Below are 27,463 nucleotides of genomic sequence, written 5' to 3'. Positions count from 1 at the left end.
AATACAGCTTTGATATGTAAAGCCGACGTACGACGTCTCACTTTATAGCGTGTGCTTCTTCTCCGTGTGATTTTTAAAAACTGTTACCTCAGACAACCTCATCAAACATTCACCATTCACCACCATCACGCTCAGATAAAACAGAGGCTGCATGGGCTGAGTCAATGCTTTTAAGCAGTCCACGCACGCGGCCATACACCTACACAGGTTGTTCAGTCTTTGCACTCTAAAACAGAGAGTAAGAGTCGATGACTCCTCTCCTCTGGTTTGTCTCTTTCTTCCTTTTGCATGAGCAAGTTCTCTGCTCCGTCGTGCCACCTTCAATCCAGTGTTAGTCCTGCGGGCCCAGTTAATCCCTGGTTAAACCGAGCTGCGGTGAACCGCTGAAATCTAACTAGTTGGCTGTCATTAGTCGTAAAACCCTCGTGTTCTGATCCAGATTACAGCGGGATTAATGTGGATGAACTCAAGCTGAGTGTTAGAGCGGGTTTAACTTTCTCAACCTCTCCCCTTGAAAGGTGAGCTACGGTAGGATTCCTAGTGTAACGGCAGGATTAAGCCCGGTTTCACTTCCTGAGTTCCCCTTTCATTATGACAGAGGTTATTGTAGAGCAGTGCAGTAAATTACACCATGTTAAACAAACTAGCACGTGTCTGTTCAAGTAGCTTTTTAAGGCACGTTTAGTCACGAAGCATCGAGTAATGACTTTGGTTTCACTGTTTGAATTTTAGCATAATGATAATGATGATGATGGTTGCTGCTGTAGTAGTTTATGTAATATAAAAGCTACGTTTTGCGAGATTATTTATGGCTTCCTACTTCACATTGGTTTTTTCCACACATTCACACGTGCCACTGCGTCTTTTCAAATTTGACTGCTTTCATCGTCTTTATTGAAAAACAAAGGTCAACATCAGCATCTGTACTCTGTTTGATTTTGCTCTCAGGCTGATGCAGTTGAAAAGAAGCTGAAGAAGGAGAAGGAGGAGGTGGAACTTCTCAATCAGCAGCTGAAAGAATCCAAGGATGAGCTCAAAGAGGCCAATTTGCACAACCAGGAGCAGAAAGAAACGGCTGCGATTTTTAAGCAGAAATACGCCGCAGCAATAGAGAAGGCGCTCAGGGTGCAAGAGCATGTGGAACGTCTGGAGGAGGAACTACGATATTCACAGGAACAGGTTAATAATGGCCGATATAGCCTTTAAATACGTACATGCGTTTTGGCTAATATGCCTTTAATTTTGAGTCCGACTACCTTTTAATGGCAGCTAAGAGAGTCGCAGTTAGCAGCTTCTTCGCTGAAGGAAGAGCTAGCTGAGCTGGAGTGCCGGTATCAGGAAAAGGTTGGCCAGTGGGAGAGTTCACAGGAGGCTCTTGACCAACTAACAGATGAACTTCAGGCCAGTCACAACCTGCTAAGAGAGAGCGAACAAAAAGTGGAGCACTTCAAAAACCTGATGAGATCTCTTCAGGAGCAGATGGACACACTCAATCAGCAGGTTCGGGAAAACATTTACGTAATGCGTTACAATATGCAGACACGGCAATAACAAAAGGATAAATCCAGACACAAACACACGTACAAATACATGAACATAGTTAATCCTTTATATCTATGTGGACAACCTGATTTGCTTGCATAACAAATAGTATTAACCTTTCTTGCAAAAGAGTTGTTTTCCTTCCACTTAATGAAACATCTGAAAACAGTGTGATTCATTGTATACACTAATTCTGTGTAATCATGTCACGTAACAAATGAGGTTGACTGTGAGATCAGTGGAAAACTCGGTCATAAACCAGTTCAGCCTTTCATTTCAAACTAAGAAACTAATGCTGTTAAACACTTTACTGTCTTACTATGTATTTTTTCATGGATGCACCCACGTCCTTAAAAACTAGGTTTTGAATACATGCCTTGTTTTTTTGGGGTTAACTCAGATGGGTGTCTCTCTATTTTTGCATGTGCACCCAGGTGCTTGCCAGCTCCAATCAAGCTGTACAAGTGCATGCGTGGATATATTGCTCTGTGTGCTTGTGTCATTGTACGCACGCATGTATACGTGTGTGTGTGTGTGTGTGTACAAGTGCGCATTTGTGCATCTGTGCACTGGCGTGTGTCACTTAATCTTTTCTTCTTCTTTTTTTCCCCCCTTTCTGTTTTATATTTACTACGTCAGGCAACAAATGAATCATCTTTATTACGGAGAAATTTAATTTGGATGAACTTAACTGCTGCCGCCAAGGTCAGACGGGCAGAATGTCATTTTAATCCAATCAACTTTAATCTGTTGGTTATAAAAGAGTTAGGCTGTTGAAGAATGGCTGTATCTCAGGCCCTTTATTACACTGGCTAATGACTTTGATTGTAAGGCGCCTATCAAGAGGTTAGGAGTTCTTATGGAGCTTCACGTCCTGCTAATGCGCTACCTCATGTCACTGTTGGGCTTAGCTAACCCTAAAATCACTATTGCCTTTATTCCCTGTTTACGAAGAAATACAGTGTGGAAAACATGAAACTGTTTTAAATGAACGAAAACATGACTATAAAAACGGTTTAGAAGTCATAGCGTTTCACATTTGAGGGATAAATGGGGAAGAAAACCATGGACTGGCTCAGATTGTAAGTGTAGTATCTTAATTCTATCTCTTCTGGTCAATTTATATTCGACTAGAGAATATTTCACTATAACATAAAGATGGACAGTTGAAGATAAGTAAGATTTCTTCCCTTTCCTATAAAGATGTCTACTTTTGAATTACTTACATAATTTGCCTGTATAAAGGACAGCTACTAATAGGCTAAGATTGAGGGTAGTGATACATTAAGCAATTTATGAAAAAAAGCGAGAGCATTACTCCTGGCGATGTTCTCGGGAGTAGAAAACAAAGTGTAACACTTTCACTGTTTTCCAAAGAGATATACATTTGTAATTAAGAGAACAATGCAAATGTTCATGAGCGCGATTGCTCATTGTACTTCCTATGAGCTAGAGTCACGCGCTAAGTTCGAACTTGTTGTTTTACAGTTTGTATAATGTGCTTGGAACACCAAGGTCATGTTTCTCTGTGCAAATCAATACACAAATGAGTGTAACACAAAATAATGTGCTTCCTTAATGGCCCATCAATGCCACTGCCATTTATTAGTAAACCAAAATGAGTGTAATCTGTTGAAATGCAATTCATTCAATTCATTCGCCCTTTTGTGTCTTGACTTGGTGTTTTGCTTCTATTTAAGTTTCTGTTTAGGTGGGTTTAGGGTTATAGAACTGATTAAAATAAGATTTAAACAAGCGGGATACTCTTAAAAAATATGTTTTATCTAACTATCTATATCACTTACTCTCCCTCTCTCTCGTTACTTATAGAAGCTTGCTGTGGAGTGTGACCTGCAGCTCTATCGTCGGAGCCATTCTCATTCTGATGAGGACTATTTGAATCTAGGAAGACTCAGACAGCAGCTGCAGAAGGTAATATCCTGCATGGCACTGCTGGGATTACGCATTCTGTGTATTATCATCACAATGAAACATTAAAATATATCTGCCACAGTTTCAATACTTACAGTTGTGTTCAGTGATAACAACTGAGAGATAAAATTTGCTGACATTCCAGTATTCAGAAGTAACGCTGATAAATGTAAATGTAGGCTTATATTTAAAGTTTGTTTTATATTTACATGGACAAACAGTTTTCGCTACATTCCAGCACTCATTTTTTCTTTGTGTGTGTGTGTTTCAGCGCTGTGCAGCACAGGTTGAACACCTTGCGGTGTGTGAAAACACTATTCTTCAGATGAAGTCAGAGCTGGAGAGACAGTAATAACAGAGTCTATAAAACTCTCATTCTCCTCTGCTGATCCTGGTTTCTGTCCTTGTCTCTCCTTTCATGCCCTTCTCATCAGTCTCCACCCCCAACTCGCTCTCATTTTCGCAACAGTCTGCTTACTAAATGGCACACAGTAGATATATTATGTTACTTGGCAAATGTAAAAATCTATTGAAATCTTTCTGTTTAACTTTCAGTAATCATTAATATGCTATCTGGTTTACATATTATTACGCTGTGTTAACTTGGGCAGTACATTCTTTACAGAGCAGTTTGCTCAGGCAATTATTCTTTGCTCTCCTTACCTTAGAGTCCAGGAAAAGGTGGGTCTGAAACAAAGTCTCGCTGCTTCCCAGCAAACTCACCGGAGCAATCAAAAACAGCTGGAACAGGAAGTGATTCGTACAAAACAGGAAGTGGCATCCTTAGAGCTTGAACTGGCGAACACCCAAAAGGTATTAAAGTAATGCATATCTGCTGACCTGTCCTCTAATTTAGTGAGAGCTATATTAATTTGACCTTTGTCCCGTCTGCTTTTAAATTCAGACGCATCTTCCATTGTCCTTAAATGTTCGCGATGCAGTCATTTCAATCTAAGGACATGTTTGAGTTCCCAAAGAGGAGTACTTCAACCACCTCCACGGGCACCACACACCCACCACTCATGTGATTGTCCTGCGATTGTCTGGCAGAAACAAATTGCCTCGCCATTAATTAAAGCACCAAACGGTGCCAAGGCTGGTGAAATTGACTCCAATTAAGAGCTCAATGGGACACTAAATATTCAAATTACTCAAAGTGGTGACTGTAGCCTGGCAGAATGCCAGCATTCCTGGCAGTCTTGGACACATCATTTGTATGTGTGTGAGTGTGTGAGTGTCTGTGTTTGCGCGTGTTTGTGTGTACGCTCGCTTAGCCGTGTGTGCGTAGGTGGAAATGGTAATATTTGATTTCGCACATTAATTTGTGTTTGTCACATATTAGCAAAACACATGTTACTCTTACCAAAATCATATGCTCGCACACTTGCAATTACTCCCACAAACACACACAGGGGTGAGTGCGGCAGGTTCTCTTGCTGTCAGGTCTTGCCCATTCATCCACACAACTTCCCTGTGGAATACCACATAATGAGTCCGTGTCATGTAGGTACACATAACTTGAAGTATACATCTACATTCATCACATGCATAATGCATGTACACATTATTAACTTTTATCATTATGCATATATACATAATTATACAAGAGTCTAATCCTTTACATGAGTGATCAGTCATACATACAAGGGCTGAGTTCAGAGCCATTAACACTAAAACATTTTTTTAAAGGAAATTGTATTTGAAAATGTATTTTTTGGGTTACTAAATGTGTGTTTTTTGGGGTTGTTTTTTTTACACAAACATAGAATTTATATTGGTTCATAATGTTTTTTTGTTTTATTATTGTATTATTATTATTATTATTATTATTATTTTTGTTATTATTATTATTGTTATTATTATATCCACCATCATTTCCACCACTTTCTGTCTTTTCCAGCTTTAGATAAAATGGAAATATATATAGCTTTTATCTTTGGTTTTTATTCAGGATATGATGCGATAGCATTTTGGAAATTCTTTAAATGTAAACAGCAAGCAAAGCAAATAATAAGTGATTTCTGATGATATATTTAGAGGTCTATTCATGGCAACTGTTACATGGCAACAGCACATTATAAACACAATCGTGCAACATATTTAAACCGAACAGACGCTGGATGTTTCTTTGGCCCGTACTTGCGCTGCAGGTGCAGGTGGCACTCCTCAGGCAGTCAGATGAGGCCAGACAAGAGTCTGCAAGAAAGAGCCGAGAGGTGGATGTGGAGAGAAGAAAGGCCCAGATGCTTCAGGAGGCGTTACACAAGGAGCAGGAGAAGCTGCAGAGTGCTATCAGAGAGAATGAGACCCTGAGCACTGTCATCGGAAAGCTGAGGAAAGAGCTGGAGGAGCTGCGCAGCAGTCACCGAGTGACAGGTAGCAATCAGTCCATAAACTGATAAGCTGCCGTTGGTCCTGATCCATGTATCCAGTTAGTCATAAACTAATAATTTTCTGTCAACCGTATATTCATGTTGATTACATATACATATTTCAGTTAGGACTAATATATTTATAAGAAGAACGCTATTAATATTCAGTATTATGTCACTGTTTAGGGACTTCTCTGCTGTTCTGCCTGCGTTCGTGGATGTCTGTAGTCGGAGAGAGCAAGAGCCAGACCCTAACATAAAACAGTAGGGTTCAATGACAGTGTTATTGCACGTATTATATGACACTGTCAGCATAGCATGAAAAGGAAGAGTGGGGATGAAGGTGGGTTGCAATGCGGCATGTAGATGAGGAGAAACTGTAGGTTCCTCAAGACACTTATACAGTGTGGCCTTTCTGAGATTTGCCAGCTAGATGCATTAGTTGAGCCTCCAGCTGTGGGCAAGCATGGAGATCAATTGGTCTGACAGGAATATGGCTATGCTTGACTTTGTGGCCTGCCTGAACTAACACTATACTCAGTATAACGTGAAAATTAACCTGTATTTCACCAGTGCTTGATTCAGCATCCACGTTTTTTAACAAGCAAGTCAACATGACCAAAAGCAAAGATTTTATGTCAGTTCACTGCTTGATCCATTCATCACCCTACCTTTATTATTAGCACTCTATGAACATTTCCCCGCTGCTAAGGTTTTGGACATTATTGGCGATCAGAAGCCCATCACATACCAGAGGAGCTACAGTACGCAGCCTGTCCTGCCTTTTGTTGCAGAACCACCCGCACTGCTGTTAGCTCAATCAGTTAGCTCAAATTAGCCAGCAGTGTGGTGATTCTGTAGCTAGCTGTCTGCACACCATGTTAACTCAGACACACACACACACGCTGTAGATAGAGGTTTGATTTAATGGTGCACTGCTTTAGCTGTATGGTAATGATCTGGTTTCTGTGTGTGTCTGTACATGTGTGCGTGTGGCCAATGGTGGCCTTTGTAGTAGTGCGTCAGTGTAGGAATGGTGATGGCTGGGTCTCTCTGGGCACAGAAATGTCTCATTAAGAATTAACGTACACATCGACGGTCACGCCAGGCAAACACCTCACATGCGCACGCTCGCAGCCATTTCTTCCAACTCCCACTGCTTTAATTAGCACATACACACTGGCTCTCCAAGGTACAAACACACACACACACACACAATCACCTATTGTCCGCAGAGAGATGAATCTGAGGTCTCTCTCTGTGGCAGACAGTGGCTGGCTTGCTCACTGAACACTGCTCATTAACAAGATAGAGACAGAAGGACAACGCTGTGTAGCCTGGCCTTTGTCTGTGATCAAAACGCATTCCCTCAACTCTACTCTACACACAAAACCACATATTATTCAGCTTTTACCTTCAGCAAATACAATCCAGCAATGCAGAGCCTATTGTAATGACTTAAGAAGAATAAAGATGCATTATTATAACAAAGGGGGCATTGTTTACCTGGATATAGCAGTGGTCTGAATAAACTGGGTGAGGAGTCAGCTTGAGAAATTACTGTCATGAACAAAGGGCCTTTTTATTAACATGAAGCCCTTGTCGAGGTTCTTTCTGTATTATGAAAACATTTCATTGAGTGGTGATGATTTTGTTTGTTGCTTAATAACAGCAGACCTCATTTAAGATGGACTGGACTGTGAATGTGAACAGGTTTGAATGATAAGAAGAATATGGACAGGCACAAAGAGGTATACAATTATGAGTCAACAAGAAAATGTATGCTAGAGGTGACTCTAACCAGAATAATTTAATCAGGAATGCATATTTAAGATGCTTTAAATTACTCTACGTAACTTATTAGCCTTTTATAACCCAGTCGTCTGTAAATTGTTATGTAAAATAACAAAATTACTCAGCTGGTAAATTAAAAATCAATGAATTAGCAACACAGTAGCTGCCAGTATCAGGTTTTCAAAAGTAATAATCATATCAGTCCAAAGTCATTTTTGACGTTGCTATTTAGACAATTAACAAGATAAACTGCCATTTTTGGTGTTTTTAACAAAGCATTTTTACCTCTAATGCTGTTGATATGCTTTCTACAGTTTAATATATAAATGTAGTTTGGGAGTAATGGATATTATATAAAGGTCTCTGTGGCCAGACAGAAGGAAAGAAGCAGGAAAAGAGAATGAGTTGGAAACCAGGGAAGTGTCACATGGATTAGATTGAAGTGTCTGAAGGCAGCTGGATTCAATCAGACTGTGTCAGGATAGGATGAAGAGACTGGAAAGAAAGGAGTGATTAAAAAGGATAGAAAAAAAAGTCCTTAAACTTGGCGTATGGGTGCTTGTGTCAAATTTACTGTCATTCTGTCACTTATGGCTCTCGGAATAGGCTGGGCTGTGTGTGATACATGCGGAAAATTGCACTATTTCGAACATACAGTGCACACGAGCCATTACAGAAAATGCACATAAAGGTGTACCGAAGGGACGATTGTATTCGTAATCTGTTTTCCAGGAAAATCAGATGTGGCGTACTCTTAAGTAGGTGTTTTCATAGCATCTGCTCGTGAAACACGGGCGGGGATGGATCTTTAAAATATTCAAACCCGACTAGTAGAGTCATCTTACATCTTAAATAAGATGTGTTGTAAGGTTGGTTATAATGCAAAATAAATGTGATGCCGTGTGACAACAAATGAAATAACAGCATAAACAAAAACACTATATCCTTATTTCCACACTTCCACCAAAACAGAAATGTGATATTACCACCCCTCTGTGCTGCTGATGTGCATCTGCCTAAAGATGATGAAATCATTATTGCACGTTTGTGTGTGCGCTCGTTTGTACGTGTGAGTGTGTGTGCATGCATGTGTGTGTGTGCGCGCGCTGCTATCCAGTCTGGATCCCTGGACACACACGTGCACAGGCCTCTCTCCTCCAATTCACCTCTATTACTAGCTATAATCCCATTTCACACTCTATCGATCCCCAAAACTGTTGTTCACCGGAACCAGCAGCAAACACTGGCATTTCTCCCCATCATTTCACCACTATTGTTCTTTATTACACAAAGAAGCATACCCCCCCACCCTTACCCCCCTCCCTCTTTGTCTCACAGCAAACTCAGCCCCGCTGAAATATGAATTATAAATGTATGGCTAATAAAAGAGAAGGGGGGGTGGGGGGGTGAAAAGGAGAGAGAGTTAGAGATAGAGAGAAGTGGTTGGTAGAAACATCAGAGAAAATGACTCCTTTACAAGAGTCTATTGATCAGTTTCTATCAAAGGGGGATGTCAGACATGAGATTACCTGGCAGTTTGAGCATTAGGTGCCGTGTGTTATAGCCCCGGGCCCTTGTACCGCTGCCAGAGGATTGTAAATAAAGCGAAGAGGAGAGAGCAAGAGGGGAGTGTGTTGGGGTGTACGCGTGTGTGTATGTGTGTGTTAGTCTTTGTCTTTGTGAGTGTTCACTGTTGTGTGCATACGAGGTGTGGTTTTTTTTGGTCTTCTTGTGGTGTATTTGTGTGCATGACAGTGTGCGGCTGTGTGTCTGCACCTTTTGGCTTATACCCAAAAGCAGTGTTGCAAGCCCATGAAACTTCAGAAAGAGAGAGAAAGAGTCTTGGGAGGCTTTGGGACATCTCTCGGGAGCACCTTAGCCGGCTCCGAATCCCCCAACAAAGCCAAAGGAAGCTCCCATGAAGCCTTATGAAGCTTTTATGAGGGCCAGGCAGGGCCGGGCCTAGCCCCAACCACTGATTCAGGGTTAGCAAGGTTTTCATCCTTCTCATGTTAAAGGTTAGCGGTGAGAGCAGGGTAATCTGACCGCAGATCTGTGATTATGGGCTGATGCTGCATGATGGGCTTTGAAGCTCCTACGAAGGCACTGAGAAGGAGAGATCGGGAGAGAGTTACATTGTGGCCTAATGTCACACCGTAAGTTGTGAAGACAAGAATCAAAGAGCTAAGAAAGAGAAGGACTGAAGATCTTAAATTGTGAACTACGGACACAACTCATGAAGCCACTAAAAACAGTTTGCTAAGGGCCTCAGACCTCAGGATATGGATCGCAGTTCTGCTTTTACTACTAAGATAAAGAGAGAAGTGTCAAAACCCACACCCCCTCTGCAGATCCTCATTTTATGTGGAAAAAAATTGTCAGTATTTGGTCATCAAGTCATGCCAAGCTAAATATACACCGCATTCAAGTAAGGACTTGTATGTGTTTGCACCAGCTTCCTTTGTGCCCATTTTCCCCCCTCGTATTTCTACAAATTTGTTTTTCGCTTAATTTTCAGTGTGTATTTCAGTTGCGTGCGCACCTTTATTTATGCGAGCTCGGGCACAAATAAGAGAGTTTGTGTAAACGGTCAGCGCATGCAGTTAATTGCTCTCTCTGTGGCTTCCCCTGGTGGAAGGTGTCACTGAGGTCACCTGAAAAGCGAATGCCTTGAATACGAATTTGATCCCCATCTCAAGTTTTCACATCTCCACTTTATTGATTATTGAGATTCATAGCAAAACTTTCACCTTGAGGTTCGGTAAAATAGCCAAGGCAGGGCACATGCATGCACATAGATACACAAATAAAAGCGCATCGTTAAATATTTAGCAATTCCAGTTGCAGCTTCAATTTTCCTAGGGCTTTAGTTTAAACAGTTTTGATGCAACAAAACCATAAATTAGTCATAGTTTTATTAAATGTGGATTTTCTTTTCTGTATTGTTTCCTTTATGGTATTGGTTTTGGCTTCCTCCTGTTCAGTCTTTCCCACCACTTCTATCCTAGCGTTCTGTGTGGCCTTAAAAAGCTTACAGAAATACACATTTCCTATATTTCTATTTCACACACCCAAATACACACTCAGAAAGTCAAGGTCCGCTCCGTAAATATTCAACAAACACCCGCACGCGCACACACGCGTACACACATAAACACAGACTCAGGAGCGCACACACCTCTTCATATTCAGCGCACAGACCTTCTCAATATTCACTAGCCTTGGTCACCGATGGCTGACAGTTTATGTTATATTCAGTGAATACTGAATTTAGTGAAAAGGTTTTAAGAGCTATGAAGAAACATTGACTCACAAAACAGCATACAGAACAAAAAAAAGAGGGGAGTGTGGGGGCAAATCCTAAATTTCAAATTCAAACTGAACAGGGCCTGCAAAGCAAACCTAGCCAAGAAACCTGACTAGTGGTTTATTATGCATCCCTCAATGTGCTAAACTACTAAGTGTAGGACAATGGGGTTTTATTGCATGTAGATGGAAGAGACGGCTGAAAAGGGTATGTGATTGAAGGGCTGCAGTCAGGGGTATGAGCTCAAGTGGCCTGCTCAAGGTAAAGAGTGCCATCTATTGACGAAACCAGGGAGCACCCCTTTTGTCTCTCAACAAAAGGTTGCTTCGCCGACCAACTGTAAGCAGTGCACTGTGTTCATTCCTCCCTTCCCTCTCCGCCTCTGAAAGGCATTCAGTGCCTCTTCTGTGGCAGAGTTCTTGGTTCGCTTTGAAGGTGACTCGCAGTTCATGTTTTCCCACTCGTGCTGAACTTGACAAGAATCAATAAAGACCTCTGTGTATGCAGGTTTTGTAAATCATCCAGTTAACGTTTGCCTGCTAGGAGATGTAAAGTGTCGTGCAAGTGTGTAGTCATCTCGGAGAGTTATTTCTTTAATCCAGTTCAAAAAAACAAAATCGTCTCTGCATCGAGAGCCATCTGAGGCAATTTTATGACTATTTTTTGCATTTTTCGGGGTTGTGTGATTATTTGAATTAGGCCTGTTCTCTAATGAATCCCAACTAAGTGTGTCTGAAATGAACTGTTGCTCTTTATCGCACACTTTTCTTCTTCTGTCTCCCCTCTCTCTCTCTCTCCTGCTCAGTGGAGGAGTTGGCAGCCCGTGCAGAGGAGGTGAGGCGGATGGAGGGGTGTCTGAATGAAGGCAAGCTAGCAGAGGAGAAAATAAGGTAAGAAGCAAAGAGAAGGAAAAAGGGAAAGCGGCTTCCGTTCTCATCCCATTTCCCGCCGTCCCTCGCGTAAGCTCGGTAATCAAAAACATTTAGACATTTTTACGTGCGACGCACAGTAGGCTTTTTTTTTTTAACCGAACATGTGTTGAACAGAACAGCCCTGAGCTCTAAATGCATACATTGTTTGAGCCTGCAAAGCAAAATGTTACATTGTTCCTGAACATGTGAACTGCTTTCCCTTTTATCTGTTCCTGGATTAATGCGAGAGAAAATATATACAAACATGTATTGATGGGAGAAGGTGAGCAAGCAGATGTTGGGTCGCAGAGTTCAGAGTTCAGAGGTGAGACCTCTGGTTGACCTCTCTGTTTCACCAGAGCTGCGGTGATGACATCAGCAAGCATGTATCACCCAGTCGAGTGTGTGTTTGTGTGTTGCTGTTTGTGCGCGCATAGTTGTGGTTGCGGCTTTGGCTTCGACATGACCTCACCGCTACGGTCTCCGTCTCGGGGAGTTTCTTGGTTAAGTTGAGCCATGGAACATTTTGCTCGTCAACTGACAATTTAAAACTCAGTATGGAGACTTTATAGGTTACATTCTGAATTATTACATTTTATTAGATTTTAACCAATTTTAGATGCTGTATGGTAAAACAATCGCTGTGCCTGCATATTATATCCATTTGCAGAATCATGCTGTTTACTGTTAACCGGGTATTATCTAATAACTGCAAAGACATGAAAGGTTTTTAAGCAACAGCACCATGCTAATGGCTTCCATCTGTGCTGTGGGAAATCCCCCTTCTTTCTCCACAGGACGCCTCCTCTCTTTCTTTCCTTTCTCTCTCCCACTCTGTTCATCCTATCATATGTTCTCTCTACGGACCGATCTGTCAGACATTTTCTCTTCCTTTTGTTTTGGCTGTACGGCTTTTGCTTCAACTTTTGCTACCAACGAGTTGCTTTATTAGTCTCAGCTTTAAAGTTGCTGAGGAGCATTTAGTGAGGGATTCTGAGTGTAGTCGGCTACGATTTCCTTTCATTATACAAACATATACGGATTTTTATTCTTCATTTTATCGCCTTCTAATCATCTGAGAAGAAAATTAATTAAAATTGCCCAGCTCTTTCTGGTGTGCCTTCATAACTATCAAGGTTTCATATTTCATAATTTTTTTGATCATTACTTTTTCATCATTCACTTCTTACCCAAGGAAAACTGTAGGATCTAAGGAGAGCACTGGTGGCCTAGAGATATCGCCTTCTTGTTTCTCTCTTATTTTTGTCACCCTTCTGCTATCGGCCATGTCTTAATGCAACAGCTATCCGTGACATTTTTTATAAAGTAATCAAATATAATCTGAAATGACAAAACAAGTTTCCCCAGCCTTTCAAATCTAAAAATGTGATCTTCTATCATTTGGGATTTGTCTTTCTGAGAGGATAAACCTGTAATCATGTGAAAACACTTTAGGTTTTGGGTCCTTGGGAACTGCTGCAGTGTAAATAATTAAAAATGAAAGATAATTGGCAGATTAAACAATAATGAAAATAATAAGTTGTAGACAAAACAGACAAAAGTGGTACTAAGTTAAAGTTGCATTTTTATTTTAGCACTTAATAGACTGATTAATGAACTTAAGTATGAAGTATAAAGTACATTTATCACCAGTGTTAGAAAGATTTAGTTGGGTAAATACTGGACTTTGTATTAAGGTTTTGATATTTTTGGATGAGTCATTTTAACACAAAAGCCAATAAAAACTAATAGACAGATGCTGACTTTGTGGTCTTTCCCTGCCTAGTCATTCTTTTTTTTAACTGTAAAATCAATAATATGCTAACTTCAGATTATGGTCAAAAAACTTTTGGCCGTAAAAGGCCCGGGTGCTTTTACTATTCATAAAGTTGTAATTTCTCATTTTTATATCGGCTTTTTAGAGGTATGGGTCAAGAGTGGGGGTGGTTTGTTTATGTGTGTGTGTATATATAGATATATATATATATATGTGTGTGTGTGTGTGGTGTGTGTGTGTGTGGAGTGTTGGCGGAGGGGTGTCGAGGCTCGAGAGCGGCCGAAGTGAGGCTGTGGAGGGAGGTTTGTGGAAATGGTAATCATTTGTCGTATTGATTCGGCTGTAGCCAGGGCAGCCGGCACACACAGGCTCGCTCGCACACACGTACACACACACTCGTAGACACTGACTGACTCGCGCACGCACGGACGCACGGTGCGTGGCAGGAATAGACCCCTTCATATTGATCCCCTTCACATTCCCTTAGCTCGGCTGCCACACACACATACTCACACTTCACGGGGCCTGCGTTAAACACTAACACGGATCGGGATTTTCTGTCTCTGTTTGTTTTTGGGGAGCGCTAATGGAAATAATGTATTTGCAAAATACATTTGAATAATTAAATCAGTTTAACCAAAAACTAATTACTCACTTAAGCTGTTTTTTGTTTTGTTTTTCGTTGATAAGCCTCGTCTTTGGATGATAATAAGCTCGGCTGTTTTGGTTTCGCGCGCAGGTCAATGGCTGCGGGGCTGAAGAAGGAGCTGACAGAGGCTGTCCATCAGAAACTCACAGCAGAGAGAGAGAAACAGGATGCACTGGACCAGGTGAAGAAATACGCACCAAACCTCAGTGACGCAGTCTTCCCAAATAATTTCAGGTGTTTGTTTAAAAAGGGCTCGGGGCACAATGCAGGTGAGGTGTTTGCTGAGAAGAAAATGGATTGATACTGTGTGTACATAAATTACAGCTATGCCAGGTTTTACCGCTTCATTATTTAAATGCGATTATCTAACTCTTCTGCCAGTCAGCGTATTGATTTTTCTCGCTGACCCATCTGGATGAAACATTTAAGCCAGGTGTACTGTACTACATAAACATGAATACTAATACTCATGATCTCCTCTATTCTCCCTTTCCCTTGAAGATCTTCCTTGCTGTTCCTTCCCTCCCTGCAACCCCCCACCCCTTGCCTTTTTGATGATTAGTGGCATATATCCGGTGCTAGAGCCAGGATTATCTTGTCCAAGAAAGGGAGGGGTATATACGGGACCTAAACCTAGCAAGGTGATTTGGAGCCTTAATTCCTAGGTGTAATATTCCCTGATATTCCCTAATGTTCTAGCTGGGAGCTGGGGGGAATCTCAAGGGAGAGCAGTTGTCAGAGCTGAGCTGCCGCTGTACAAAGGCAGAATGGATAATTAAGGCCATACCCAGTGTAGGGAAGTGATGTTCATTTAGATTTGACAAACTCCGAATCCAGCTGTAAGCTTCCCCACACCACGGTGCTCTCTCATGCCTTGATTATGTGTTTTGTTCCTTTTTTTGCCTTCAAGTTTCTTCCTTTATGTATTTCATTTTCTCTTTCATGTCTTCTTTTCTTTCCCACTCTTGTTTTTCTGTCCTCTCTCACTCATGTGCTCTGCTGTTTTCTTTTCGTTTTGTTCCCCTTCACTCACTTTCCTTCACCTTACTCCGTTTTTTTCCTCCACTCTGTCCTTGTGAATAATGCAGTCCACATAACACGGCTCTCCTTTCTTCTGTTTAGTGCACCATGGCTTGACAATTGTGATAGCCCAGGGCCAGTAAGACACCAACTAAGGCCAGCTGATTGGTCAGTCAGAAGCCATGTCAGCGCTCGCGAAGAGTTCTTCATCTATTTCACGACTGTTGAAAACTCTTTCATGTCTGCCTTTGCTGCGTGGCTGGCTCTCTTTTCTCTGTTGTCTGTGATCAAAAATTTTGCATGACATTTGTCAGAGGTATGTCAGACTATTGATTGAAGCAGACGTGCCAATGACTGCTAGTGCAAGAATTATCAAGAAAAAAATAAAGGTCTCTTTCTTCTATAGTAAAAGTCGCAATATTAAAGGATTTTTTTCCCTCATTCTGATACGTTTCGGGAAATTCCTCAAAAATACAGAAAAATCTTATAAGATAAATAAGTCGATTTTCTTCGCCCAGTCCCCATGGTTTTAATTTTATCTGCCCTTTATCCATCAACCTCACTTTGCCATTCTCACTATTTGGAGATGAAGTTTTCTTATTGTTAAGGAAAAATTTAGCTATCATCTAAAAAATCTCAAATTTGAAGAAGTAGGAATCCTGAAAACAACACACCTGACTGATTAAAGGCAGTTAAAGGTTCACTAATGAATACAGTAAATTCCTTTTCTTTCTATCATTAAAAAATACAGTTTCAAAAATAGACTGCTGTTGCACCGTAAGACGGCTCTGGGTTTGAATGCGGCGGCTGGGGCTTTTATGTGCGGGTCGCTGCATGTTCTCCCTGTGCCTGCATGGGTTCTCATCAGGTAGTCCAGCTTCCACAGTCCAAAGACATGGATGTTAAGTTAATTGGAGCTTCCAAATTAGCCGTGGGAGTGTAAGTGTATGTCAGTGGTTGTCTGCTTCTCTGTGTAACCCCTGTGATGTGACTGGCAACCTGTTCAAGGTGTTCTCTTCCTCTCACCCTATGACAGCTGGGAGAAGTTCCAGATCCCCGCGACTAAATTGAATAAGCGGTTAAGAAAATGGAGGCATGGATGGAACATTTTAGTTGTTTTTTCTTGCTCATTGTGATTTATACGAAGCTGAAACGTCTAGTGTTTGTTCTGCAAGTCTTGCAAAGTCAAGTTTAGTGTACTACTAGAGGTTTTTCTTCACTTTACACTCTTGCAGTGGGGGCTCTTCATCAGCTGATAGTGCTGACAGTTCTATTGCCCAGTGCAGGGCCTGTAATCCTGGAGGACCCACGCAGGAAACTTTGGGGTTTCAATGATGGAGCTGTTCCAGCGATCATCAGGGGGTATTTGAGGCGTTTAGACAATGATACAGATGAGCTTGGCGAGCTGATTAAGACCATTCTCTGAGGAAAAGCACAGAGTGTTGTGCCATGTACTGTTTGGAGCATTGCAGTGAGATGTTGGTACACATACTTAGTGGACCACAGTGTGACCGTACCTGGCTTCAAGACTTTTTGTGTGGACAGAGACATTAATCTTAGCGGTTAGAAGAAACGTGGAGGGATTGATATGCTACCTAAGAGGGAAAGTTTCTGTGGCTTGGATAGTGAACTGCTAGCTGTTGGAATGCATCCATAATACTTGCCAAGGGAATTCATCAGCGCTGTAATTGTTTGAATCTCATTGGAATCAACACACTGTTTGGATTTTTGGATTCCTCGATGAGCTTATGCAGAGGTCATCAAAATGACTGTGGCTGTAGTGAATAGCTTTGGATAATTAATGGAAAGTACACCGCTTACTGGATATGCAGCTGAAAACCTTCTCTAACATCTGTTTCAGCTTCGCTGCCACAGGGACAGCTAGCAAAGCACCTTATATGACCGTACCCACGTTGATTTTAGATTTAAGTTCCTTATTTTATCATGTTTGCTTTTAATTGATTCACTTTTTTATCTATACAGTAAATTTTCAAGATACTTTTCTTTGTGATGTTTATTTATTGAGCTAAGCGATCTTTCATGTTTTAGCTGTTTGTTTAGCTGGGTCCCATTGCCTGTGAATAGAGGCCTCCGAGGGCATTATCTAACTCACATTGTAATCTGTGCCTGAGTTTGCAGTCTTCACACAGATTTGTAATGGACTAGTTAAACTGTAGGTTACTAAACTGCTTCAAATTGAAGCTTTTGTTTTTGGAGTGAAGTACACATTAAACACACAATGAAAGCTGTGAAATGTCAACTGCAAATCATGTTTTGGTCTTGAATTTACTGTTAAAATGAGATAAAGTGGACTTACTTGGCTGATCCAATCCCACACTCCAGTTCCTTTTTTGTTTTTCTTTTATCCCACAACTTCGTGGATACAGATTGCAAAACTGTGGGCACACTTTACAAGCTAGCCTGACTCTACAGGGCCTCCAAAGAACTGGGCTAGCTGTTTCCCTCTGTTTCCATACTTCATGCTAAGCTGAGCAAACAGGCTGCTGGCTGTAGCCCTATATTTAATGGATTAATATTAAAGTGTAAGAAATGTTCTCATCCAGCTCTTACTCATCGCATCATAGTATTTCTTCACAGCATTTCAAGGCGCAACAGCCATGAGCATCTAATGACTAAGATAGTAAAGCAGACACTGCAAGCCCCTATCAGGTGACCTTAATGGACTGACAAGTTAGATGAGTTCAGAATCTTGCCAATATCAATAATGGACTTCCTCTCTGGCCTTTTAGTATTAGTAGAAACAGAGTAGAGCCTTCTGGCATGGAACCTAAAGTCTACTTTAACCGCTTTAGTAACTAAAGTGGTAAAAGTTCATGCAGCATAAGTAGTATGTGCATGTTTTGGCTTGTGGCTGAAACACATTGCTCAGCTAATAAAAATGCTCCCAATACTACAGGTGTTGTTGTAACTGTAACTGTAACTGAAATGTTTCAGTATCCTTTGGGTTTAAGTTCAATATGCTGTATGAGCAACTACAGTGATTACATCTGGTTATAATTGATTCAGTTAATCGCTCTTATACTTTTTAATGTATGTATTTGTATGTGTTATGCGCTCACTGGCCCACCTTTGTACACAATCCTTTGCATTTCTCCTTTGCATGCTTCGTGTCCTCCATCATTTCAACAACCGATGAGCTTTTCAGTGAATTTGACTCCAAACTGTGTTTAAACACCTGTGTGATGGCCGTTGTGACTATGACTCCTTCATTAGGTCCCAATCTCGGTTATTGAGCAGCAGAAGATGAATTATCCAATGGTGAAAAAAAATTAAAGGGTTTGAAATGGTAAATGGTACTCTACAGTGGCTTGTAGAGGAAATCTATATTACAAATTGCCTTGGTGCACAGAAGCTGAACCTCAGATAGCTCTGTCTTTTTCTCTATGTATGTCTTTGTATGCACAGTGTATACTACGTAAGCGTGTGCGAAAGAGTCTTGTTTGTGTTTTCTGGGTTTGTTTAGTATCTTATTTCTGGTATGAAGTTAACGATTTGCATGTTAGTCAGTTTTGCGCTTCCATGCATGCTGCTCAGGACATACACACACTGATACACACACACACACACACACACACACACGAAGAGATACATGCACACTTTGCTTAGTCCTGTCCCTCTGCATGAGTCCAGTTCAAATACGAATCAGGGTAAAAATAAGGCATGTTTTTGTGATTGATCAGATCATCCCTCTTTCCCTCTCCCTCACAGTTACTCAGCCATACACACAACACACACAATCATAGTCATTAGTGTGTTTACCTCAACTTCTTTGAGCATGAAGTTAAAGATTTCAAACAGTTTTAATGAGAATTTGCAGAGAAGTTTTCAGATAGCAAAGTTTATAAGCATGTTTTCATGCTCTTAAACTTTTTTAGTTGCCCAAATATCTTTACAACTATTGATGTCATCTGTACAAATACAATTAGACAGTAGATTTTAATCACTCTGAGTCAGCGGGGCGCTTGCCTAGTGATTAGAGAGAGAAGTCTGGTCCCTTGTTAATATCCTTGAGAAAAACATAGAATTGTAAAAAAAAAAAAGGGAACAAAGAGTCATCCGCTCCTGCTACCTCCTGTTACCACCTTTTTCCACAATGAATCATTAGGCAGTATTTAACTGCATAAAAATTCTGTTATGAAGTATTTTTTTAGGGGGGTAAAATGCAAAATTGCATCTGAATGTGCAAGAATACTTTGTAGATTTGTGCCAATCTGTGTGTGAATGCACAATATAAATTTAAGTTGTGCAAAGGTGTGTTGAATGTCGCTATAATGTGCAGTTAGGTCCATATATTATTGGAACTTCCCCAAATATAATCTTTTAATAGTTGTATGACTAAGGTTGGCATGAACTGCATTAACCAATGAGGATGTGTCACAGGGTGAGAGGTGGGTACAGTCATTCATAGGGCTAACTCAGAGAGACGGACCACCATTCATGCTCACATTTACACCTACAGCCAATTTATAATTACCAATTAACCTCACAATCATGTCTTTGGAGCGTGGGAGGTGACAGTGCTAAACACTGCATCAACCAAGCTGATATTGCACTGCAAATAAAAGCCACACCAGCTTGGCAACAGCATTATTTGGAGATGAAGTTATATGGAAATGGCAGGAAAATGAGTATGAAGAAGGCTTGGAAGCATACAACTTCATCTGTAAAGCGTGGTGGAAGCAGTGTGACACACTGACATACATATCTTCCAGCAGCACTGGATCACTGCTGTTTATTGATGATGTGACAGAAGACGGAACTGTATAGGGATACACTATCTGCTTGGTTTCAGCTGTACTGGAGCGAAGTTGACTAGATGGCATTTCAAAGGAGAGATGGACAGTGGCCCAAGTCACAATCTAAAAGCAACCCGGGAGTTTTTAAAGGTGAAGAACTGGAATAATTTGCATTAGCAGAGTCAGTCATGTGATCTAAATCCAGTTGAGGTACATTTTATAGGATAACTGTACTGAAGATCTGGGAATTTTTTCCCCCAAAAGCCATTGTTTTGTCTTTTTATGTCAATCCGGCCGTCATTGTCTGCAATATAATATTTTAAAACATATTTAAATTAAGGGTTTTATTTATTAATATATGGTTTTGGTTGATTTATATGTGATTTATACATCAGTGAGAACAAACAACCTCTGGATCAACACAGAAGAGCTTTATGCAAATGTACTGTTTATAAGGTTGGCGAAATCTGCAGTCAGCTGAGACTGAAGAAGTCACTTGGATGAGTGATGAAACGCTTCTCCCACTGAAAACCCGATGTCCAGATCCAGAATCAACTGTCTGGGACTCGACTGCTAGAATTAGGGCCTTATTCATTTGTTTTGCCTATATTTTTTTGTAAATTTGTGGGCCTAACTGCGTAGTAGAAATTTTCCATCAAATCATGTCATCCAGTACTCGTGCCTTCTCACCCCAGGGCAACAAATACTGCTGTTCTGTTGCTGGCGTCACAGATATGCGGCCAGGTGTTTTTGGCATTAGTACCTTGACATGTCAGCCATAGCAATACTGGATGTCGAGAAGTAACGTTTTTCTTTTAAAAAGTCCACATTTGAAGGTTTAGGCACCAAAGACTGGTTGTTTAGATTCATGGTTTGACAAGACAATCATATATGATATCCTGGAAATAAGAAGAACTACTTTTTTAAAGCAATATGGAAAGATTTTCTCATTTGAGCCACAGAAAGTCACAATAGGACCACGCAAACTTGTATTGGCAGATTTTTGTAGAACAAAAAATGGAACAGCATGTTGTATATGCAAGCCTATAAATATCGTTTTGGTTTTTGCTTGCAATCTGGCTAAGTGGATGCACGTTGCAAAACAAGCATGTGTTGTATTTTAAGTTTTAGAGACACTTGAGATGTCGGTTCACCGTAACGGTTGTAGCTGTTCACTGATCTCACTCATTATACCTGATAGAAGCCCCCAAGCCTGGACTAATTAGCTCAGAACGACCTGCGCTAGATCACCATTTTCACACACAAACATACACACCAACACACATGGCGAAATGAGGACAGAAAAATGAAGCTCATTTGTTTAGTTGATGAATAAAGAGAAGTTGCCCAATTGTCTGACTGTTAAACCATGGAATGGACTTTGTATTTGCACAGTGTGTGTGCATGTGTGTCCCATCACCATCCCACACAGCTCATTAAGCTACACTGCTGTAATTCATTTGAGAGATGGAAAGGACAGTCGAGCAGGAAAACTAACCACGTTTTTTTCCCCTCGCATGTTGTTTCTATAACTTTTCGCGTCCTTCTTAGCTGTCACACAATATCCTTCTTTACCAAAGAAGGCTGTACCTTTGTGTTTCTGTCTAGTGAAACAAATGCAGGAACTCGGTACAAAAGCATGAAAAGTTCCTGTACAGACGGGTTCATAGAGGTGACATATGGCAGGAAGAATTTAGTCTCAGACTGGAAGGAAGAGGCGATAAGAAAAAGGTGTATTGAAAGGGGTTTTTTTTCTCTTCTTTGCTGTCACCTTTGGTTTTTGTTTTATTGATAATGTGTTGGATTTCTTAAGCTTTTTGTTCAAGCACAAAATAGGTATTTGCCTTGTTAGTTTCTCCAAGGCAGACTCACATCAGTCATAGCACTTTTATTTTATTTTATTTTATTTCATTTTTTACTTTATAAACAGTTTGTCACCTTGGTCAAGATTTACAACACTTTTAAAAAGAGTGGAAATTAGTTTTTTCTTTTAATAAATCAAACATGAGAGTGTTTAATTAATCACATAAAAGTAAGGGAAAATACTAATACTGTAATTATTCAAGGTTAACATCTAATTATTTCACCTTGGCAACAAGGTTTAGCTCTGATAATTCGCCCTCACAGATTCCAAGAGTTGTGCTGTGTCACTCTATTACAAGCTGTGTTGTGTGATAGCCCCACGTCGCTGAGTTTTCAGCTACCGCACTGAACTAAGAGCATCCACGAGGAGATTGACCTTGGCACAGTTTTATTTATTTATTTTAGTTTTATTTATTAGTCGTCGTGTCTGGATCTGTGTGTGTGTTTGCATGTGCAGGAGAACATAATGAATTATGTATAAATGCCTTGCAGTTAGAAAGCAAACCACGTACTGCAATGTATGCTATATTTATCCATCCATCCATTTTCTGCCGATTATCTGGGTGCAGGTCATGGTGGCAGCGGCCTAAGCAGAGACACACACCTTTGGCCGCATGTTCCAGCTCTTTTAGTTCCCAAACCAGCTGTGAGATGTAATCTCTCCAGCATGGCCTGGGTCTTCCCCGCGGCTTCCAAGCAGTCACCTAGGAGGCGTTCAGGAAGCATCCTAGCCTGTTGACCGGACCACCTTAACAGTTTCCTTTCGATGTGAACGAGTTATGCTGAGGTTCTTAGCATATTTTTAAGGAAGAGCGAAACCACCCTTTGGAGGAAGCTTATTACCACCGTGATCTCATTCTTTCGGTCACTACCTAGAGCTCATGTGCGTAGGTGTGGGTAGAAATGTAGATCGAGTGGTAAATCAACAGCTTCACTTTTTTGCTCAGCTCTCTCTTCGCCACAATGGACCGCTACAGCATCCGCATCACTGCAGACTTCACACCAATCTGTCTGTCAATCTCCAGCTCCCCTCTCCCCCAAGATGCTTTGGGGCAGCGCCTCCTCCCCGTAACTCTGTGCTTTGCCAAACTCATCACTGAAACAAAACAGCACGGATGCACTTCAGACCCTAAAATTGCTCTTTTGTTTTGCTGCTGTTATTTAAGCACTTGTGCGACCCGGTCAGCCGGACAGCTAAACATCACTCATTGTGCTATTGCGAATCCCTTCAATCCATAACGCATTTAAAGTTTTCTGTTGTTTGAGTTTTTCATCAAACGTAGACTTTTTTTTTCTTTTTTAGACGCTGCACGACAATATTTGCACATTTCTTTTTCTTTTTTTTTTGTCAGTAATCCTGTTACGCCTCAAGGACTAGCTTACCCTCCTTTATACAGGATCTGTGGAATAAAAGTGCAAAATTGAATTATTTCTAAGGTTGGATGTTGTTTGATATTATATTAGTGCTGGCATATTGACTGAACTTGGTAAAATATTTCCATTGTATGCCTTACAAGTTGAAACTTATTTTCTACTGATTCCTGAAGGGGCTTGTGAAACTTCCACCAAGGCTGGTTATGTAGCTGTGCCTGCACAGGCTAGATGCAAGACAGAGGATTTCAGTAATGGCAACCACTGATAAACAACCCAGCAGCATGCGTAGGAGAGTGTGTGATGAAAGGAATCGGGGAAAAGGAGTCAGGCCACGCAGCAGCAGACGAAGGTAATTAAAGAAGCCATCATCAGCATCATTAATATGCTAGATCTGCTGTGGCCCACTGACTAGTCTAATGGAGAACATGTCATCATCGTCACCATTAGGGAGAGTGGGACACACATAAACACACGCACACACTGTCTTAATGTTGGGTCACGCCACGATTACCACCATTAAGCCTAGAGTGAGAAGGCCTGCTTAGGAAGCCTCATTCTCTTTTACCATCATACATGCACGCATACAGTGCACACACAGAGCCCCACACGCACTTGTGGATCTTTAATTCAGACCATGTGAGTGATAAGTATGCATATTTAAGTGATGTCAGGCCTGTTGGGTCTTTTAATTAGACAGAATGAATGAATGTTTTATAAAAACGTGTTTAACAATAAATGTGTTCATTAATTTGATGAGAGGATGTGCTCTGATGAGCTGAGTGGAACAGAGTAATGGCTCATATTCGGCTCTAGCGGTTTGATGGTTGTACAAGCAACAACTAGGCTATCTGTTTCTGATTTTATACTCATTTTTATGTTCCTCTCATTACCAAGAAAAGTCTGCTTTGACGCATGTTTATCCCCTGACCTTGGACGGTTTGGTGGCTTTTAGTGAAAATACACTTTTGTCCAATGCGCAATGTGATACCGGTCCACAGCTCCACGGAGAATAGAAAAGATGGAAAATCTATTAACTTCTAAAGTCTCTACAATCATTTGCTCTCTTTCTTTTCTTTCTTCCTTTTATATTTTCCATCTGCAGGTATGCTTTCAGGTTTGTCATGAAAGTTCATTCAGATGTATAAGTTCAGAAAAAAATGTTTGAGTCCAGCAAAGTCTAGCTTGCATCTATTGAAAAGCGTAGGCTGGAACGACTCGGGCTTTTTTCTTCTTCTTCTTTTTTTCCCTTTTTGGTAGGATAAATAAAAAAAATAATTAATTAAAAAAGGAACAGTGCAGCAGCTGTAAAGATTCGAAATCTTTCACCAGCGCAGGAGTAGTCAACTCATATTCTGGAGCATAAAGCTGAAAGGACAAGAGGTATCACCAAACTTGGTTATAAATGCATTTTGTTGCCCCTTTTAGCCCCCATCATCTGCTAAAATATTGTGCAACAAAACCAATCTAAATGTTAAGCAGGTGTGCTGACTTACTCCTCCCCACTGTTGCAGTGGCACCTCCTTGCCCCCCCCCTCCATCCGTTTTCTACAAATGTCCCTCCCTCTTTCTCACAAACCCTTCTCTCTGCCTCCCTTGACACTGGTGGAAACAGAGTGATGATGTGTAATTTAGACCTAATCGCAACATCAGGCTTGTGCTGCGATTTACATCCCTCCACTAGCTGAGCCAGTCAGACAGTCAGGAGGGAGATGTTAATGTGAGACCGCAGGTAATTACTGTCATTACAGCATGCCGCAGCTCGTGCCAGTGTACGCGCGCGCATGTGTTGCGTGGGTGGGTGTTATTTGATCTTTTGAATGGTATAGCTTGATATATTTGCGCTTATAATTAATATGGGTGTGTTAATATCCGGGGGTTTTGCCATGAAGGCTTAAACAGAACTTTTTTCACGTGAATATGCGTCAGAGCACGAGACAAAACACAAGATGAAGTCACAAACAGCAGGGGATTGACAATATTTACTCCACTGTTAATGTAATTACAATCGATACCCTGACTCAGTTTATTCTTCAAAATTGAATGATTTGCTTGATGTAATTTCACCGATGCCACGGTTTCTCTTCAGTGCTTATTTGCTGAAATGCAACCCTTCCTTAATCCAATCCTAATTAAAAGCGCAATTTTTCATCATGTTGCGCAAACTGAATTATTAATTATGTGTCGCTGGCGTCTTCACGGCCTCATTGCTTACTCTTATGCATGTCAGTTCTGTTTTTTTCAGTGGATGCATAAGGTATTAAACAAACGAGTGTCTCATGGATTTCCTTGTGTTGCAACAGATTTGAATTTTGGATTACAGTGGAACAAAAACAAAACCCGATGCGTTGTCTGCTGCTTCGTATATTCTTGCGCAGGTGAAAAATTCATCAGCTTTAGAAGTTGTAAACTTTTGAACTGGTGCCTCTGTTTGTAGCCCTGGGCCGACTGACTTCTGTCAGATAAAGTCCTTAATAATTTAAAAACCTTGACCTCAGGCAACTAAAAGTGTGGTTTTTTTCTGTTTTCCTGCAGCCCATCTGGATATGGGCAAAACATATTTGATGGATGCTCAGTCATCAGGAAACAGATGCCGAGTTATGAAAGTTTTTGGACGCTACAGACAATAATCTCTTTTATTTTTAATGCTGATAAGTGTTTTAAAGGCTAATCATTGCCTCCTTCACTTTTCACTACCATTATTTGTCCTGTTATGCTCACTTGAAGTCACTGGATGATAAAACGAATTCTAATGATTCTTAATCACTTTACTGTGTTTGATTGCTCAGGAATACAATTTCTTTTGCAGCAACAGAATCAGTCTTATCTTTGTGTTAAATTTAACTCTTCTTTAACTTTCTGGAAACACGTTGGCAATATAAAATAATAAAATATATATTTTGTGCATGTGTGAGATTCAAAATACACATGCAGACATGCACACGGATGCACACCGTGCTTGATTCATCTCATACCTGCAGTTGATATTTTGACATTTCGGGTTAATCATTTGACATTTTTATAAACTTAAATCACGGCCCACATATTGGAAACTTTTTCTGTGTTTGCTCAAGTCTTTGTGGGAAGATGGTATGGCATATCAAGGTGTTTCTATGGCGATAAGGGTAATATGTCAGGGTCCCCAGAGTTTAGGCCTGGAAAGGTCCTGACTGATAAGCAGAATGAAAAAGTCAGCAGTTTGGCCAGTGCCATCCAGTCCCTGTTCACCGCACACCCATCTTTTCCCTTTCTCCAATCTCGCCTCCAGTCTGCTTCTGCCCCTCCACCCACCCACCCACCAAATCCTCCATCTCCCCTCCCGCCTGCTTAATACCTCACCTTGCTATTTATACCTGTGTCTGCAAATGCCATCTCTTTCATCCTCCATTATTCTCCATTTACCTAATTTTTCTCTTGTGTTGCCATTATGCTCTATTTTTGACATTTAGTCTCACCCCTTTTTGCACCCCCTCTATTTAAAGCATTACTTACCCCGCTTTTTAGCTTTTCTGTAATCACACCTTTGCTCCCCTCCACCCCACATTTATATTTAATATGATGTTTGCGTCTGAGCGTGTGCACAGGCGTGTCTGTTTACAAGACAGAGACATGCAGTCCATAAATGTATGAAGCTGCAGGATGTTAATATTTTTAAAAAATACTTTAAGCTGCTAACCTGTTTAAATTACTTGGGATATGGTTAGAGTGAATATTGGTGTGTACGTCACTAATCTGCTGGGTAAAGTATAGAAAAGGGGCGGTATATTTGCAATAAGGAAATGCTGAAAAGATTGCAACTGCTTAAGTTGTGATGGATAATTCTTGGCTACTGTATCGACTGTAGGTGATCACGCTCCGGTCAGAGCTGGAGGGGACGCGGTCCGACAATGCAAAGCTTCTGCACGAGAGCCAGCTGGTCATGACTAATGTCAACCTTTGGATCACTGAGCAAAAGTATGGACACATTCCCAACATGTTTTTTGTGAATTAAAAAAATAAAAACAGAGGATTTAGGGAATAAAGGGAAGTTAGTAATGTTTTCTTCGTTGGCGGATACTATAAAATATGTGTGTATCATATTGTGCTGTTATGTGTAGCTACAGTTCAAGGTCAATCTACAAAATACTTATAAAATATTGATTTTATATATTTAAACCTGTTTAATGGT

At 40.8% G+C, this 27,463-nt stretch overlaps 1 protein-coding gene across 6 annotated transcripts in view; it reads left to right on the top strand.

Annotated features, from left to right (window-relative positions):
- Positions 1-27,463, top strand: part of LOC102076257 (myosin-9) — a 147,714-nt gene that overhangs the window by 58,486 nt on the left and 61,765 nt on the right. For all 6 annotated transcript variants that reach the window (XM_025910425.1, XM_005471725.3, XM_005471724.3 and 3 more), the window contains 9 exons: positions 949-1,179; positions 1,270-1,500; positions 3,373-3,474; positions 3,746-3,822; positions 4,143-4,287; positions 5,625-5,850; positions 11,753-11,837; positions 14,375-14,465; positions 27,140-27,249. In XM_025910425.1, the coding sequence (XP_025766210.1) occupies positions 949-1,179; positions 1,270-1,500; positions 3,373-3,474; positions 3,746-3,822; positions 4,143-4,287; positions 5,625-5,850; positions 11,753-11,837; positions 14,375-14,465; positions 27,140-27,249 (1,298 nt within the window). The remainder of the gene's footprint in view (positions 1-948; positions 1,180-1,269; positions 1,501-3,372; positions 3,475-3,745; positions 3,823-4,142; positions 4,288-5,624; positions 5,851-11,752; positions 11,838-14,374; positions 14,466-27,139; positions 27,250-27,463) is intronic.

The sequence above is a fragment of the Oreochromis niloticus genome, linkage group LG9, assembly GCF_001858045.2.
Source record: "Oreochromis niloticus isolate F11D_XX linkage group LG9, O_niloticus_UMD_NMBU, whole genome shotgun sequence".
Taxonomy (NCBI): Eukaryota; Metazoa; Chordata; class Actinopteri; order Cichliformes; family Cichlidae; genus Oreochromis; species Oreochromis niloticus.
This window is presented reverse-complemented; position numbering and strand designations above follow the sequence as displayed.